General features: G+C 38.2%; 1 protein-coding gene across 4 annotated transcripts in view; it reads left to right on the top strand.

Moving 5' to 3' along the window:
- Nucleotides 1–16560, top strand: part of HERC2 (HECT and RLD domain containing E3 ubiquitin protein ligase 2) — a 116689-nt gene that overhangs the window by 56908 nt on the left and 43221 nt on the right. For all 4 annotated transcript variants that reach the window (XM_050907275.1, XM_050907284.1, XM_050907265.1 and 1 more), the window contains exons 40-57: nucleotides 1661–1808; nucleotides 1901–2097; nucleotides 2333–2563; nucleotides 3238–3373; nucleotides 3947–4090; nucleotides 6516–6658; nucleotides 6862–7129; nucleotides 7291–7430; nucleotides 8859–8957; nucleotides 9052–9220; nucleotides 9333–9458; nucleotides 10198–10306; nucleotides 10445–10584; nucleotides 12290–12480; nucleotides 14312–14417; nucleotides 14591–14682; nucleotides 15265–15440; nucleotides 15938–16049. In XM_050907275.1, coding sequence (XP_050763232.1) covers nucleotides 1661–1808; nucleotides 1901–2097; nucleotides 2333–2563; nucleotides 3238–3373; nucleotides 3947–4090; nucleotides 6516–6658; nucleotides 6862–7129; nucleotides 7291–7430; nucleotides 8859–8957; nucleotides 9052–9220; nucleotides 9333–9458; nucleotides 10198–10306; nucleotides 10445–10584; nucleotides 12290–12480; nucleotides 14312–14417; nucleotides 14591–14682; nucleotides 15265–15440; nucleotides 15938–16049 — 2727 coding nt within the window. The remainder of the gene's footprint in view (nucleotides 1–1660; nucleotides 1809–1900; nucleotides 2098–2332; nucleotides 2564–3237; nucleotides 3374–3946; nucleotides 4091–6515; nucleotides 6659–6861; nucleotides 7130–7290; nucleotides 7431–8858; nucleotides 8958–9051; nucleotides 9221–9332; nucleotides 9459–10197; nucleotides 10307–10444; nucleotides 10585–12289; nucleotides 12481–14311; nucleotides 14418–14590; nucleotides 14683–15264; nucleotides 15441–15937; nucleotides 16050–16560) is intronic.

Below are 16560 nucleotides of genomic sequence, written 5' to 3'. Positions count from 1 at the left end.
TTGATAGGCAATGAATTTAGTAGACTTTAGTTGTCCTTAAAAAAAAAAAGAAGAAAGTGTATTTTAAAAAAACAGATGGGTAATGTGCTTAAATCAGTTTTTAATTAATTGGAAAAAAGGTAACATGTTGTCTTACATTTAGGATTCATTGTCTGAAATATAAATTTATAAGTTTTTGAGCCTTCGGGGCACTACAGTCTTCCTTGTTCTATTGAAAGCCTGAAAGTTTTGTACAGATGAGAGGCCAAAACAGTGTTCCAAAAATGTATTCCAGAAACTCCCATATAACATTTCCTAGAAGTTGAATAAAGAAAAGAGTAACAAAAAGATTGTTAGGAAAAATGTGCAATTTCATTTTAAAGTCATCAAACTGTGTATTATCTACAGTCCCTCCTTCCATAGTAAACTGTTGTTATTGTTTTAATCACAGTCTCTCTTAAGAAGCTGCATCTTTGCATCTTATTTTGGTATTGTATTTCCCTTGTCCCCTTTCCCCTTTTTTTTATATTCTTTTTTTTTTTCTTTTTCCTTTCCTTAGTATCTTGTAGTGCCTTTTTCATGAGATTGAAAAGCATCCTTATTATGGAATAACTCTTCCAATCAAGGAAGGGGATCTTTGGGGATCAAAAGATCTTCTTAATCTAAGGCATCAGCATTTTTTAGCTAAAGCCTTGTATCATAAAGGCCTGTGCATGTTTGTGTGATCTTCCAGCAAATTCTTGTCAGTATTTTTAATATGATGATACTTCTGTCATCATCCAGGACTTAGTGCATTAGAGTCATCTGTGCTGTTCAGGGAATGCTCGAGAGAAATGAGCATTCCTCATGTACCAGTGTATAACTTAATAACAAGAAAAAGACGAGACCTTGAAGTTTTAGAAACACGTGTTATTGACAGAGGTTTACAAGAAGAGAGATCTCTTCACTGTTATTGGTCACTTGTATTGTATTGGTCTTCTGGTTAGAAGATGAGGAAGCTCAAAACCTGAAGTACTCCTGTTCAGAATGTGCAACCCCATCTACTCTTTGATACTGCAGCGCTGCACCTTGCCATGTTCCTCGTCAGTCCTGCACTGAGTGTCTAGGTTTAGAGATGCCAGCCTGTTCCTTCTGTACTGTGTCGGAGGCCCTGGTTTCACAGTAACTACTTCTGGGTGTCACTGTGGTTGCTTTTTGCCTTCTTGTATCATTCAGCTTTGTATCTCATGATTTTTAATTATCATACCTTCATTGCAGAACAATTGGAAGCTTTCATTCTGAAATACATCTTAGTACTAATTTCTGAGTCTGGAATCTGAACAAACCTTCCCATTCTGTATTCCTATTTCTCCTATGTGTTTTAGTCATTTACATTCTTTCTCAGTGTGTGTTTGTCTCATGTCCTGAGTATTGAAGAGGTTGGATTCACTAATGTAAAGTGCCAATAAAATTGTTACTGACTTTGAACTGGCACAACTTCTTTTAAAATATTCCGTAGCAAACTGAACAGAAGATCAGTAGCTCTGTAATTTCCACAGCCGGAAAGAAATCAGCATTATAGAAAGAACTACAAAGGAAGGCTAACTTTTAAAATGTCTTTCTTCTGTGCTTACTATGTTTGAGAATTTCTTTAATATTTGCAACTCAGAATGGAATAACACTAATTTTGTTCTCTTTTTAGATCCTTGCTGTACATCTGTTGAAAGCAGTACTTCCATCCTGGGATAAAAATGAAAGGTCAAGAGACATGAAATTTCTTGTGGAAAAACTGTTTGGATTTTTAGGCAGCCTGCTTAGTACTTGTTCTTCAGATATCCCACTGCTCAGAGGTAGAGGAGTTTTCCCTCAGTGGCATATTTTTATGTATAGAAAGTGTGTGCGTTAAATTGATAACTGTTGTGCAATTGCTTTGTCTTTCCAGAATCTACTCTGAGAAGGAGAAAGGCCAGGCCCCAAGCATCTCTAACTGCCACTCACAGTAGTACTTTAGCAGAGGAGATAGTGGCACTGCTGAGGACGCTCCATTCGCTCAGCCAGTGGAATGGACTCATAAACAAGTACATCAACTCTCAGCTAACCTCCATCACCCACATCTTTGCAGGAAAACAGTCAGAAGGGGTAGTTTCCACGTTTTAAAATAAGCTCATTTTTATAGCAATATTTATTTTAAAATTATAAATATTAAATATTTGTAAACAATATTAAGCTTAATTTTGAAACCATTTTTCTATTTTTATATATATGTATTTATGTGTTGTAATTTTGTATTGTGTGTGTGTGATTAACTTTGTATTTTAAAGCAGATAGAAGTGTATGTTTTCTCCCTACAGTTAATTTTATTGTTCTTTGTTAGGCTCTGTTGGATGACTACTTTCCTGACACTGAGAATCCAGAGGTGGGAGGCCTAATGGCAGTGTTAGCAGTGATCGGTGGCATAGACAGTCGCTTGAGACTGGGTGGACAAGTAGTTCATGATGAATTTGGAGAAGGCACAGTGACACGCATCACCCCAAAAGGGAAAATCACTGTACAGTTCTATGACATGCGAACATGCAGAGTGTGCCCTCTGAATCAACTAAAACCAGTAAGTTAGTTTTATTGAGGCTTTAATACAGGGAAGGGTATGGTTAAAGACTCTGATATGGTGCAAAGAAAATATTTGTTCTTCATTGGGTAAATACATTGACATTCAACACATACAATGCTCTGAATGCAAATCTAAGATGGTACTCATGCGAACCTCTGTAGGGCCTTTAAAGTCCATCCTCATTTGTTGAGGAGGTGAAAGGAGAAGGGATTTGAGCTGAAGTCCTTTGACTTGAGGTAAAATCCCAAGTCATGACAATGTGATTTATAGCTCTTAGATGAGAGGAGCTTATTTATTTGTATTTAACTTGATTTGCAAACTAATGTAGAAAGTCTTGAGTGTTTTCATTTGAATCTTAATCTCAAGTTGGTTAATATGGCTTTAGTGAAAGCACAGTCAAAGTGCCTGGTCTGCTTCAGGGACTGCCGTTCTTCCTTGCTCTGACTCTGTCTTGCTTTTTCACCAAGTAGACGTGCAGTTGTGTGGTACAAATACAGGCTTAGGAGCTATGCAGGGAATAGAAACCATCTCCAGTGGTTCCTGGTCCAGAGCAAGATGAATGCTACTTTTTCTCTTCTTCAGTTAATAACGGTTGAAACTTCTGAGTGATTTTGGAAAAAGCTTATCTGTATTTTTTTTTTGTTTTGTTTGGTTCTTCCCCCACTGTCTAGCTTCCAGTTGTGGCTTTTAATGTGAACAACTTGCCTTTCACTGAACCTATGCTATCCATTTGGGCTCAACTAGTAAATCTGGCTGGAAGTAAAATAGAAAAACAAAGAATGAAGTCTCCCAATCAGGGTCTTTCAGGTACAGTTGGGGTTTTTTTGTTGGTTTGTTTTGTTTTGTTTTTAAATAGATGAATGTAGTCTGGGAAAAATACTGGTAACAGTGAACGTACATAAGAAAAAGGGTTTTCTGGAACTTTACCTTTTTTCTTAGTCAACATTGAATAATAAGCACTTACGAGACAAGTTTAGCTAGGAGATGAATTGCTCTGCACTGTAAGTGGAATACTGTTTTTACTTCAGCGAGACAGTGTAAATAAGGTTTGGGGCTGGACTTCTTGTGTGGAATTGTTTAAAATATTGGATCCATGTAACATCTTAACTGCACTTACTGTGCTATGTATCAGCTGTATGATTGTCTAGGGTGTGAAAAGTAGGAAGGCGGGGTGTTTTTAATATCATGGGTCGTAGAATGTGTGCAGACTTTTTATCCAAGTGCTGTTCAAACTACCTCCTATCATCAGTATTTCACAAGCTTTCACACAGTGAGTTAAGATGTAAACTCGTTTTTGGACTGAGGTTGCATGAATGATAGCCTTTCTTCTCTAATACAAGAGATTCCTAGTGCTGATTGGCTGCTTAATATTTCTGATAGGTCAAGTGGATTTGGATCTACTGCGATGCCAGCAATTAAAGCTGTACATACTGAAAGCAGGCCGAGCTCTGCTTTCTCACCAGGATACACTAAGGCAGATCTTATCTCAGCCAGCTGTTCAGGATTGTGCATTAAATCCTGCAGGTATTCTGAAATGCAACCTGAGTGTGCTGTTGTTTGTTTAGATGGTAGATACAGTATGTGACTATAACCCTTGCTGATGGCAGTTGGAGGGTAGAAATTAGGTTTGCCCGCTAAAGACTAAAAATTAAAAATTAAAATTCAGGAATGTTTTAAACTTATATATTAAAAGCATTTTGACTTTTTAACTTAGGTGTTGAAGATTAAGTGGATGTCGTAGTTTATGCCCAGCTGGCAACAAAGCACCACGCAGCCGCCTGCTTGCTCCTCCCCTCCGGAGGGATGGGGAGGAGAAAATACAATGGAAGGCTCGTGAGTCAAGACCAGGACAGGGAGGGATCACTCAGCAATTATGGTCACAGGCAAAACAGACTTGACTTGGGGGAAAAATAAATCAATTTAATTTGTTACCAATCAAATCAGAGTAGGATAATGAGAAACAGAACCATATCTTAAAAACACACCTTCCCCCCACCCCTCCCTCCTTCCCAGGCTCAGCTTTGTTCCCGATTCCTCTACCTCCTCCCCCCACAGCGGTGCAGTGGGACAGGGAATGGGGGTTGCGGTCAGTTCATCACACATTGTCTCTGCCGCTCCTTCCTCCTCAGGGGGAGGACTCCTCACACTCTTCCCCTGCTCCAGTGCGGGGTCTCTCTCATGGGGGTCAGCCCTCCATGAGCTTCTCCAGCGCGAGTCCTTTCCACAGGCTGCAGTCCTCCACGAGCTGCTCCAGCGTGGGCTTTCCCATGGAGTCACAGCCTTCTCTGGGCCCAGCCACCTGCTCCGGCGTGGGGTCCTCCACGGGCTGCAGGGGAATCTCTGCTCCACCGTTAACCTCCATGGGCTGCAGGGGGACAGCCTGCCGCCTCACCACGGGCTGCAGGGGAATCTCTGCTCCTGCACACCTCTTCCCTCTCCTCCTTCACTGACCTCGGGGTCTGTATGGCTGTTTCTCTCACATCCCACTCCTCTCTCTGCTGCAGGTTTTTTCAGCAGTCTTTTTCCCCTTCTTAAATATGTTATCCCAGAGGCACTACCACCGTTGCTGATGGGCTCAGCCTTGGCCAGCAGTGGGTCTGACTTGGAGCCAGGGAAGCTCCTAGCAGCTTCTCACAGGAGCCACCCCTGTAGCCCCTCCCCCACTACACAAACCCCTGCCACACAAACCCAATACAGTGGATCAAGTGCTTGAAGCTTGAAATATTGGAGTTAGCTAAATTTGTAAGTCTTCTATAGTTAGTAAGCTTTGTAAGTAATTTTGAAAAACTTGCAGGTTTTTTGCAGTGGCTTCTTTCTCTGCTTCAGAGCTTACAGTACGAGTTCTCAATTGGCTATTCCTTTTACATCAAATGTTTTGCAGTTTCCAGTGAAACAAGTACCAGGATACAGTGTCATAAGCATAATCTTAAAAGGAGTTTAAGGAACTGTAGTTTTAATAATTTGAATTCATTCTCTATATACATTCATTACACATATAAAAATAAATAAAATAGCTCTGTCAGCTTTCAGCATGGCTATTGATGCCCTTATAGTTTATATTAATTCTTTGGGCATTTGTGAAGCATGTAATGTCTTAAATATATTAATACATTCATTTTATTTGTATATTTCTGGGGGTTTTTGTCAGTTGCCAAATTTTAAGTCAACAGAATCATCAGTTTTTTCCCAAGAATGGAACATGGTTTTACTTCTACCATCAGTTTTTAAGGGGAAAAAAAACCCCACCCAACTTTTTTTTTTTTTTTTTTTAACCAAAACAGCAGAAGTACATGAGGCCTATTAACTGTTTTGTTATTGTCTCAAATATGAGAACTTCCTTTTGTTGGAGTTAAATGAAGAGTGAGAACACTTTCCTGAGATAGCCACAGTGAAGAACTAGGAAACATGAATGTTTATGCCAACAAGAATACAAAATCAAATATAAAAGTTGCAGAATCATGAGCCAGTTGATTCAAAAAAAGTATACTCTTTTGAAGGGGCGATGAATACCTATAGGAAACTCTTCCCAAGAGGTGTACTAGAGGAGGAAATGACTCAATCCAGAAAGTATGCACCATGGTTTTGGGGATCAAAGAGATTGTTGGTTGTCTATGTAAAGTGGTTTATCTTGGAAGGACCTCTTTATAATAATCTTACTGTAAAAAGGTGAACTCAGAAGATACTTGTGCAAATTCACTGTCCACTGAGCAGTTTCTGCTAGATGTGTTCTGGGTGTATTTTAGTAAAACTATTGTTTATCTACAAATTTCTCATTTGCTTTTTTGTACGGAGATTGTGGCACACATGGTTTAATCTTAAATGCATGATTCCTGTGGAGAAGAAATATGGGAGAAATAACAATATGTTTGATCAACCAATAGGCCCCAGAATAAGTTCCTGATTGACTTGTATTACATGGTTTTGGTTAAAATAATGTTTTTGTTTCAAGAGGATGGAGCAGTTGCCTCTCCCGACATAGGAGATATGTCTCCTGAAGGACCTCAGCCTCCCATGATTCTTTTACAGCAACTTTTGACAGCTGCTACGCAACCATCACCTGTGAAAGCAGTATTTGACAAACAAGAGCTTGAGGTAGAGTCTGTGTTTTCTGCTAAGTAACCTAATAAATAAGTCTGTCTAATTCACATTCCAGTTGAAACTTGTTAAGCTATAGGTTTAAAAAAAAAGTGACACTGAACCCTTTTTGGCAAATAACCTTTAATTTCAGGCACACACAAAAATACCATACTAAATACGCTTGTTTTACTTGGGCTGATTTCTTTGTTCTCATTTAGGCTGCTGCTTTGGCAGTATGCCAGTATCTGGCTGTAGAGTCTACACATCCTTCAACTCCAGTGTTTGAAGATTGCAGCTCTAGTGAAGCTACAACACCCATCACAGTGCAACATATCCGACCCACTAAAGTGAAGAAACGCAAGCAATCTCCAATTCCACCCCTCCCCATTGTAGTTCAACTTATGGAAATGGGATTTCCTAGAAAAAACATAGAATTTGCACTAAAATCTCTGTCTGGAACCTCCGGAAGTGCTTCTGGATTACCAGGTATTTACTTTAGTTAAATTAATGATGTTAGAAGGAGAAGGAAAGTTGCGAGCAGATTAAAATGCTACTCAGAAGGGAGCAATTGTTACGTCTCTTTGGATACTATCTTAAGAATGTCAAAGAATCCCTTAGAGACAGACTGAGTTTGTTTTCTGTATTAGGAGTGGAAGCCTTGGTTGGCTGGTTGTTGGATCACCCTGATGTTCAAATTACGGATCTCTCTGATGCTGATACTATCTCTGATGAGTACTCAGATGAGGAAATAGCAGAGGAGGTGGAAGAAGCTGAAGCTGCTTGCCCTGTAAGTATCAACTTACTAAAACTGAAGTCATGCTAGCTGGCTGAAAATTTTGTAATTCTTTCCTTTTATGAACTTGGTTAGAGTACAAGGACATTCTGCTGTCCCAAGCTTTCATGACTGTAACAAGGACCAAGTTTGCCATATGTTTCTAAAGCATGTCATAAAAGAACTCAAGAATAATCTGTAAATATTTATGTGTGAGTAGCACAGGGGAAGAGTGGAATGCGGGTAGATGTTTCACTACTAGTAGCTGTAAGTATCACTGATAGTTGGTCTCAGTTTCGTCTAAAATAGTCAATGCTATAGTGTAATATTTGTAAAGGACTCATTTTTTTTTTTTTTATTTGGTTTGTTTTAAAATTTTTTTCCCCCACCTCCCTTCCTTTGGTCTGAAAAACAAATGTATGTTAGCTACAAGGAATGACTGAGGAATCGGTGAATAAATGGCAAAAAGATGTCAGTGAAATAGCTTAGCTTTTTCCTTATAAAAACTGTTTTCACTTATTGGTGATATAATGACCTTTACAATGCCTATTGAGTGTAATGGCTTTAATGTGTATTTATATTAGTCTTCTGTTGACTTTCAGGAACTGTTTCAGTAAGGATTTGCCAATAAAATTAAATGGGTTCCGTACTTCTATTTTTTAAGGAGTTATATTGAGTTTTCTGGCACATGTGGGATGTTGTAATTGAAAGAAATGCATTATATTTTGAAGGAAATTAACTTGACATTGAGTTCTTATAACTTTGTCAGTATTGCAGTGAGAAACTGTGCTATATATTGCCTTGAATGAAAAAACATTTAATGCTCAAAACAGAACAAAGTTTTCTGAAAATTCTCATTACAGCTGGAATGCAATAGTTCTCTTATAATTTAAGTTAATTAGATCTTGAAAGGAATTATTTCTGATAACTACAATCTTGTCTCTTTCGTCAGCTTGTTTTTCTAAGGGAATACTTTAAATCCCATTGCATTATGTAACAAAAAATAAGTAGTGTACTTTAGGTAGGAGATTGCCATTTCACCACTATGTTTTTGGTTTTTTCCTCTCCAAAGAAGTAGCCTAAGAATTGGAATGTGAATGTGTATCTGCAAGGCTAAGAAGATTACTCATACATCTTCTTTGTTCTAATTTTCTTTGGCAAGCAGATTTCATAAAAGCAACTTGCAGCTTGTTTCACACATTTTGAAAATTTGCAGCTACATTACTTGGAAGTAATTTTGGAAACTAAACTTTAGTTTAAAGTAAAGTAGATCATAAAGGTTAGTGAGTTGACCTGGAAGATTTTTCCCATTTTGTCATGCAACATGAATATTATATGTGTTTGTTTTTGTTGGGTTATCTTCAGTCTCTGCTACAATTTTATTTATCTGAATTGAAAACAAGTTTGGTAACTGTTACATGTTTAATTTGGTTTTTTTTCCAGTCAAGTGGTGCTGTTGTAACAGAAAGCCAGACCTATAAGAAACGAGCTGATTTCTTAAGTAATGATGACTATGCTGTTTATGTGAGGGAGAATATTCAGGTAAGCATGATGATCAAAAGCTCTATTGTAGAGCTTTCCTTCTGGTACAAAAGTCTTTGCATGGCTATGGCGTTCCATTGTCCTTTTTCCCTAGGTGGGGATGATGGTTAGGTGCTGCAGAACCTATGAGGAGGTTTGTGAAGGAGATGTAGGCAAAGTTATTAAATTGGATCGAGATGGATTGCATGACCTGAACGTACAGTGTGACTGGCAACAAAAGGGTGGTACTTACTGGGTCAGATATATCCATGTTGAGCTTTTAGGTAAGTTCACTGCTAACTGCTTTTTAATAACAAACTGAATGATACACTAGGGGAGATTTATTTTTGGAGGGGAAAAACCCACTCACCATGTATTTATTCTTGCAACTGCTAGGATTCCCACCACAGAGTTCTGCCTCTCATATCAAGATAGGCGACAAAGTGCGTGTGAAAAGCTCTGTTACCACACCCAAATACAAATGGGGATCAGTTACTCACCGAAGTGTGGGAGTTGTCAAAGGTAATGTATATTCAAAATGGGGCATGGGGAGGTAATAAAACTGGAAACCATACAGACTTTCAGCAGTGTTTAAGGAGAGAATCTTCTAGACACACACACACAAATCACACTTTTTTGTGGAACATTGACTGATGATAAGAGAGTATAGAATGCATTTGAAGTCTCTGACAAATTTATAAACACATACTCTGTGGCAGCCCATTTTCTTAGTGTGTTCATCTGCTTTTTGAGCCACTCCGTTCGCATACAGTAAAGGTCTTTAAGAATCTGTGCAGCTTCCTGTTCTAGTTCTCATTTATACTTTGGATGAACCACAAATGGTTTTCCTTTAAGAACTAAATCTAACTTGAAGACTTGTGCACTAGTGTCAAGCTGTAAGGGATGTTATAGAAGTAATCTGTGGGGCATAGATTCTTTGAAGAGGTACAGATTTTAGTCATACTATATTTGTGCTTAGAAGTACTCTCTCCCTTTGGGAACTGTTTTAAAAAGAAAAAAATCAGAGTCAAGGAATTTAAATAGAATAATATGTATCTTCAAAAAATCTTTAGAACTCACTTTCCCTCTACTGCTTTCCAGGCTATTTGATAAGGTTAATACATAGTTCCATTAAAATAAAAGATTACTTTTGAAAGTAACTTTTATTATGTGTTTCTACTCTGATGTTGCACTGGACACTTTCTGCTTCATTTTATAGAGATTTGCAACACATTGTATTTTCTGCATGTTTTTGTCACAGCTTTTAGTGCGAATGGAAAAGATGTCATTGTAGACTTTCCTCAGCAGTCTCATTGGACTGGCTTGTTGTCAGAAATGGAACTGGTCCCCAGCATTCATCCTGGAGTCACGTAAGTGATCATTTAATGTATATGGGTTATCCTTTAGTCTTACTGTCTTGATTCCATTATCTTGACTTGTGTTACAATTAACTTGTACCATGAAAACTGCTAGAAATATATTTACTCATTGTTTTTTTGTGAAATCAGGTGTGATGGCTGTCAGATGTTTCCTATCAATGGGCCTAGATTCAAATGCAGAAACTGTGATGATTTTGACTTTTGTGAAACCTGTTTTAAAACCAGGAAACATAACACCCGACATACTTTTGGCAGAATAAATGAACCGGGTAAGTTTCAGAATCTAAGTGTTTCGTAGATTGATTTAAAATGCATTTAATTTGTTTTAAAAAAAAACAGTTTTAAATTTCAGCTTCTTAACATAATGAAATTTGTGTTCGGACTGACCCTCTAGACAACAAAACATTTTTAGCAGATGATAGCACTGCTACAATTGCACATGGTGGACTACACCAAAACATCAACCCTTAAGCTTTCTTTGTAGTGTTAAAAAAGTTTAAAAAATATGGCTACGTGACAGTAACTCTTTATGTCAGAACGGTGTTTTCAGCTACACCAAGAGTAAAACTTATAATTCTTTAATCCTTCTGCTTTTTGCTGTCAGCCTGAATGTAGGTGAATGGAATCCTCATAACAGCAGGTGCAGCTTGAAATACCTAAGATACTTTCTTACACCTCAGTTGCTCTTCAGCAATTTTGCCTGTCAGTGTGTGATGGCTGTTGCCTCATTTCCCATGATGTGGAGACTCCAGAGAGGTGTGGTAGGAAAGGGAAGCCTTTTGAAAGACTCCTAATCAGAATTTTTTGTTTCTAGGGCAAGAATAGGTGCAGCCATTTTAACTCAAAAACTTTTGGGTTTTGCATTATTGTGCAGAACTTACCTGACACTAGCTTTTGTTTCTTTTCTATCCACCTGTCTAAAAATCAGTCTGATTGCTAGTATTTGCAAGGTAATGCTGGCTTCTGGACTAAACCTCTTCATATTTACATGTAGCCAGTCTAAGTGATTTGGAAAATGAATAAAACTGATTCCCTACTAGAAATCATGAACATGCATTGCATGTGTATGATGATTTGTCTAAAGGGCAAGACAGACTTTCCATTAATAAATCAGTTAATATGGTTGTACAGCTAGTATGGTGTGAGTCTGTAATCCTTCCCGTTGCCCTGGATAGGGTAGAGGAGTTACAATATTCTTTTAGTCAGGCTTTCTAGAAGCTATCAGGATCGGTGAAGGGAAGTAGAAGTGGGTTTTTGCAGGGAGGAAATCAACAACTCGTTAAACCACCTCATTCTTGAACAAGATTCGGTATTTTTGAGTGTTGTAACTTAGCTATGTCTATTCTTCTGTAAGGGATTTTTGTTGAGGGCTGGTTGCATAATTTTCATATGCTATGGTGGTGTACAAAATTCATGTGCTGTGGGCCTGTATTTTTAAGTATGTGTCATCCTAAATTTTGATGTGTATTTCAAAAGGAAGGACCCTTTCAAGTGGCTATTTAGTCAAGAATGTTAGTCTTTTAAGGATTCTGTCAGTTTAAAGATTGCATGCCCCTGTAGGGTTTTATCATTTGATTTTAGGAATTACTCTTAGTGTCTTACATTCCCGAAGAGAGTAATTTTCCTTAATTTGTTAATGTTTATTTTTTGCTAAATCATGCTTGGATTCTTGGTACAAATCAATCATAAGTATAAGAATAGAAGGTGTGAATATCCCAAATGACAGGCATGAAAACTTGTAGTCAGGTAAAGTGCCTGAAAATCCTTTAAAAAAAAAAAATAAATAAATCTTGAGCTATGCCCTTTAAGTGTGAGTAGTATTACCATACCTATGTGACATGCTTCTGCATTCTACTTTTAGAATACATATCTGAAATCTTTAATTTGTTATATTTCCTTTCACGTTGCTTATGGGTTTAATAAAAGCAATTTTCTTTGAGAGGTACATGCTTAATGTTTCACTTAACCATGCAGGTCAGTCTCCAGTGTTTTGTGGGCGTTCTGGAAAGCAGCTGAAGAGACGGCATAGTAGCCAGCGGGGAATGTTACTGGATGATTGGTCAAGAATAGTTAAGAATTTGAATGTCTCATCCTCTGTGAATCAGGCTTCACGTCTTATTGATGGTAGCGAGCAGTGCTGGCAGTCTTCTGGCTCACAAGGAAAGGTAACTTGAAGCCATAACTGGTTTATTCTGGCATACTTTCTTCTTAAGAGGATAAGTATTTACCTTCATGAAATATATTTGTTTGTTACTTTCGTGTAAGAAAGAAGAGTAGTAAAAACAGACATCTGAAGTACAAAACTGTGTTTCTTCATAGTAAATGTGCCTCTTTTTTTTTTAAAGCTGTGCTTCATCTTTCTAATTATTTCATGTGAATTGTAAGGAACTTGTGTGATTTTTTGAAATACAGGGTAATTATTCTGTAGTTGGTTATATGGTTATAACTGCCTTTTCAGTATAATAACTCATGACAATTGTTCTTAACAATCACATTGATTATATTTTACTTAAGCGAGTTTGCAATACGAAAAGCACCTATGCTCTCACTAGCTAAAACTGCCTCCAAGCGCTCCCTCACTTGCATAGAATCATAGAATATCTTGAGTTGGAGGGGACCCATAAGGATCATCGAGTCCAACTCCCTGCTCCTTGCAGGACTACCTAAAACTAAACCATGTGACTAGGAGCATCTTCTAGATGCTCCTTGAGCTCTGACAGGCTTGGTGCTGTGACCACTTCCCTGGGGAGCCCGTTCCAGTGACCGACCACCCTCTCAGTGAAGAACCTTTTCCTAATGTCCAATGTGAACTTCCCCTGATGCAGCTTCATTCCATTTCCTCGTGTCCTGTCACTGGTCACCAGAAAGAGGAGATCAGCACCTCCCCCTCCGCTGCCCCTCTTGAGGAAGTTGTAGACAGTGATGAGGTCTCCCCTCAGCCTTCTCTTCTCCAAGCTGAACAAACCAAGTGACCTCGGAAGTCTTGCCCTTGAGACCTTTCACCATCTTGGTTGCACTCCTCTGGACACACTCTAATAGTTTGATGCCCTTCTTCTATTGAGGTGCCCAAAACTGCACACAGTACTCAAGGTGGGGCCACACCAGTGCAGAGTAGAGTGGAACAGTCACCTTCCTCGACTAGCTAACTATACTGTGCTTGATGCACCCCAGGACATGGTTGGCCCTTTTGGCTGCCAGGGCACACTGTTGACTCATAGTCAACTTGCCATCAACCCAAACCCCCAGATCTTTTTCCGCGGGGCTGCTCTCCAGCTTCTTGTCCCCCAATTTGTACGTATGAGCAGGATTACCCTGTCCCAGGTGGAGAATCTGGCACTTGCTCTTGTTAAATTTCATACAACTGGTGATTGCCCAGCTCTCTAGTCTATCCAGATCTCTCTGTAAGGCCTCTCTACCCTCGAGGGAGTCCACAGCTCCTCCCAGTTTAATGTCATTGGCAAACTTGCTTAATGTACATTTGACTCCTGTGTCCAGATCATTTGTAATAAAGCGTTGTTCCTTAGTTTATGGTTTACCAGTTTTATTGGCCCACAACACTGCTTTGTGGCCAGCCTAGGCACTGGGATTTGCAGCTAGGCTTCTGTCCAGTGTATTTTGATGCTCTGTTGATGGCCATGCTGAGAATATCTCCAAGTACCCTTCCTTCGGGTTGTCTACAGACCGTAACAAAAGATTTACATTACGTCCCATTTCTTGACCTCCAATGGTATTGTGCTTTCTCAGTCTTCTCAGTGGTGTTGCTCCTGGGTGAATAAATCATTTGCTGCAACTGTTTCTCTTGTATTTGGAGGTTGGACAGGCGAGAAGTTCACAAGGTCATTTTCCTTTGGCCAGTTCCCATGCATTGCAGCTGTTGTGTACCATTCACAAACATTTTTCATGCTTTCTTCAAAAACAGCACACATTTATTCTTGTTAACCATATGGTGGTCCTAACAACACTATCTGAAAATAAAATTCTGTGTGTTTCCCCTAGCACTGGATTCGCTTGGAGATTTTTCCAGAGGTTCTTGTTCACAGACTAAAGATGATAGTGGACCCTGCAGACAGCAGTTACATGCCCTCTTTAGTTGTAGTTTCAGGTATGTGTATGTTTTCTCTGAGAAGTCTGAAAAATTTTTTTTTTTTGTACATTCAACAGTAGGTATTTATCTGGTTTCAGTTAACATAGTCATCTATTTAACATGCGTAGTGCCTGTTTATGAAGCAAACACCATATTTTAAAACGTTTTTCTTTCCATGTTTTGTTTTCTAGGGGGGAATTCCTTAAATAACCTTATAGAGCTAAAGACAATCAATATAAATCCTACAGACACCACAGTGCCTCTTCTCAGTGATTGTACAGAAGTAAGTGAAATTTGTGTGAGAATTTCTGTTGTATGCAACAGAATAATATTTTGCTGCAAGAGATGGATGAAAAGCATTGTTGTGATTATTAAAGCATGGTATTTTACTTTTCCTCTAAATTAGCACTATTTCTGGCAGTTTAGTAAAGTTAATTATCCTGATAAGTTTCGCCATAATCACAGTGTAACTCTATAATAGCCTTAGTAGCGAAGATATTTTAGTTTTTTGATGTAAGTCAATATACTTATGAACCAAGAAGACATCCCAATAAACTTAAATTTGGGGATAATTTTGGTGGGTGATAAGGCTTATTTTGGATAGTAGTTCTGATCTTTTTCATTAACAGCAAGGAGGAATGCATAATGAATTTTTAGAAGATTGGAAGTGAAATTATTCTCAAATTAATGAGGCCATATGTTTATCTTCAAGTATGAATTATGTAGGGCTGAAAAGCCAAATATTTGAAGTTACAGATTCATTTTGTTAAAGTGACAAAGTCAAGCAAAAGTTCTAATTCTTTGCTATGTTTTATGAAGTTATATAGGACCCAAAAGATGACAGTTTAGGTTTTTTTGTTCTTAGTACCACAGGTATGTTGAAATTGCAATCAAACAGTGCAGAAGCTCTGGGATTGATTGTAAAATACATGGCCTCAGCATACTGGGACGTATACGTGCAGAGGATGAAGATTTGGCTGCAGTCCCTTTCCTTGCTTCTGATAATGAGGAAGAGGATGACGATAAGGCTAACACTGGGAGGTAGGTAACTGCAGGGGTGGGGGGGAAATGGTAAAGAACCTTAGTGTCTATATATTCCTATAATTCAGGAGATTATTATAAGAGCAGCAACTTAATTAGATTGAATGGTAGTAGAGAGAAATCAGTATCTTAGTTTGTCAGAGTTATAAGTAGGTCCTTTGTTGATAAATAACTTCTTTAAGATTATCACACTGGTAAGGTGGTAGCATTTTGTACAACTCTTCTGCTTCTGCAGTAGACTTGGAGTTGAAAACCTAGCTAAAAACTTGATGTGTTTATATTTGGTATGTGGTACCTGTATATTTACCACTGCTCAGTGAAACATTCTGAGTTTGTTTTTTGTTTGTTTTTATTTGTTATAGCCACCAATTAACTGTGGTGGTGTAGTTTGAGTACTGAAACTGTTCCAAACTGTAAAATCAGTAAGTACAGTAAAAAGGTGCCTGTGCTATAGCATGCAGGTCGCTAAACTTTGTTTTTTTTCTCGATATATTCAGTCTTGTTAGAAAGAAGGCAGCGGGGCTCGAATCAGCAGCTACAATAAGAACCAAAGTTTTTGTTTGGGGACTGAATGACAAAGACCAATTGGGAGGGCTAAAAGGTTCCAAGGTATGTTTGTTGTTTTCATACTTTAGTACAAAACAGAAACAGCTAAAAAATAAAATGTACAAGTTTCACAGAACTCACAATTAATTCAAATTTAATTAGCATTTTACAGTTTATTATCAAAAGCTACGAAGAGTAGGTTTTAATGGCTTTTTACTGTTAAGACATATAGATGTCTGCTGGGTGGAAAATTGGAGAAAATTTGTGTTTTGGTTGTTACTCTGAAATCCAGTTTGATTTTTAGCAGCCACTTAATCATTTGTTTTAGATGATAGTGAACTAATTGTTCTAAAAATGTGTAGCACTCTACACGTGTTCTGTTCCTTTTGAGTTTGTGTGCATGAAATGAAGATATTGGTGAACTTTTTAATCTATTACTTGTACCTGGAGCTGGTGCAGTCATCAGGAAAAAAAAAAAGGTTGAATTCTAATTTTTTGATTGGTGTAACTTGATTACAGTTCAGTGTAATTCGAGAGGAATTTCAGCCCTGTGTGCAGCCATTTATACATAGTT

The sequence above is a fragment of the Gymnogyps californianus genome, chromosome 1 (genome assembly GCF_018139145.2).
Source record: "Gymnogyps californianus isolate 813 chromosome 1, ASM1813914v2, whole genome shotgun sequence".
NCBI lineage: Eukaryota > Metazoa > Chordata > Aves > Accipitriformes > Cathartidae > Gymnogyps > Gymnogyps californianus.
Note: the sequence above shows the minus strand (reverse complement) of the source record. Positions and strands in the feature narration are given on the sequence as shown.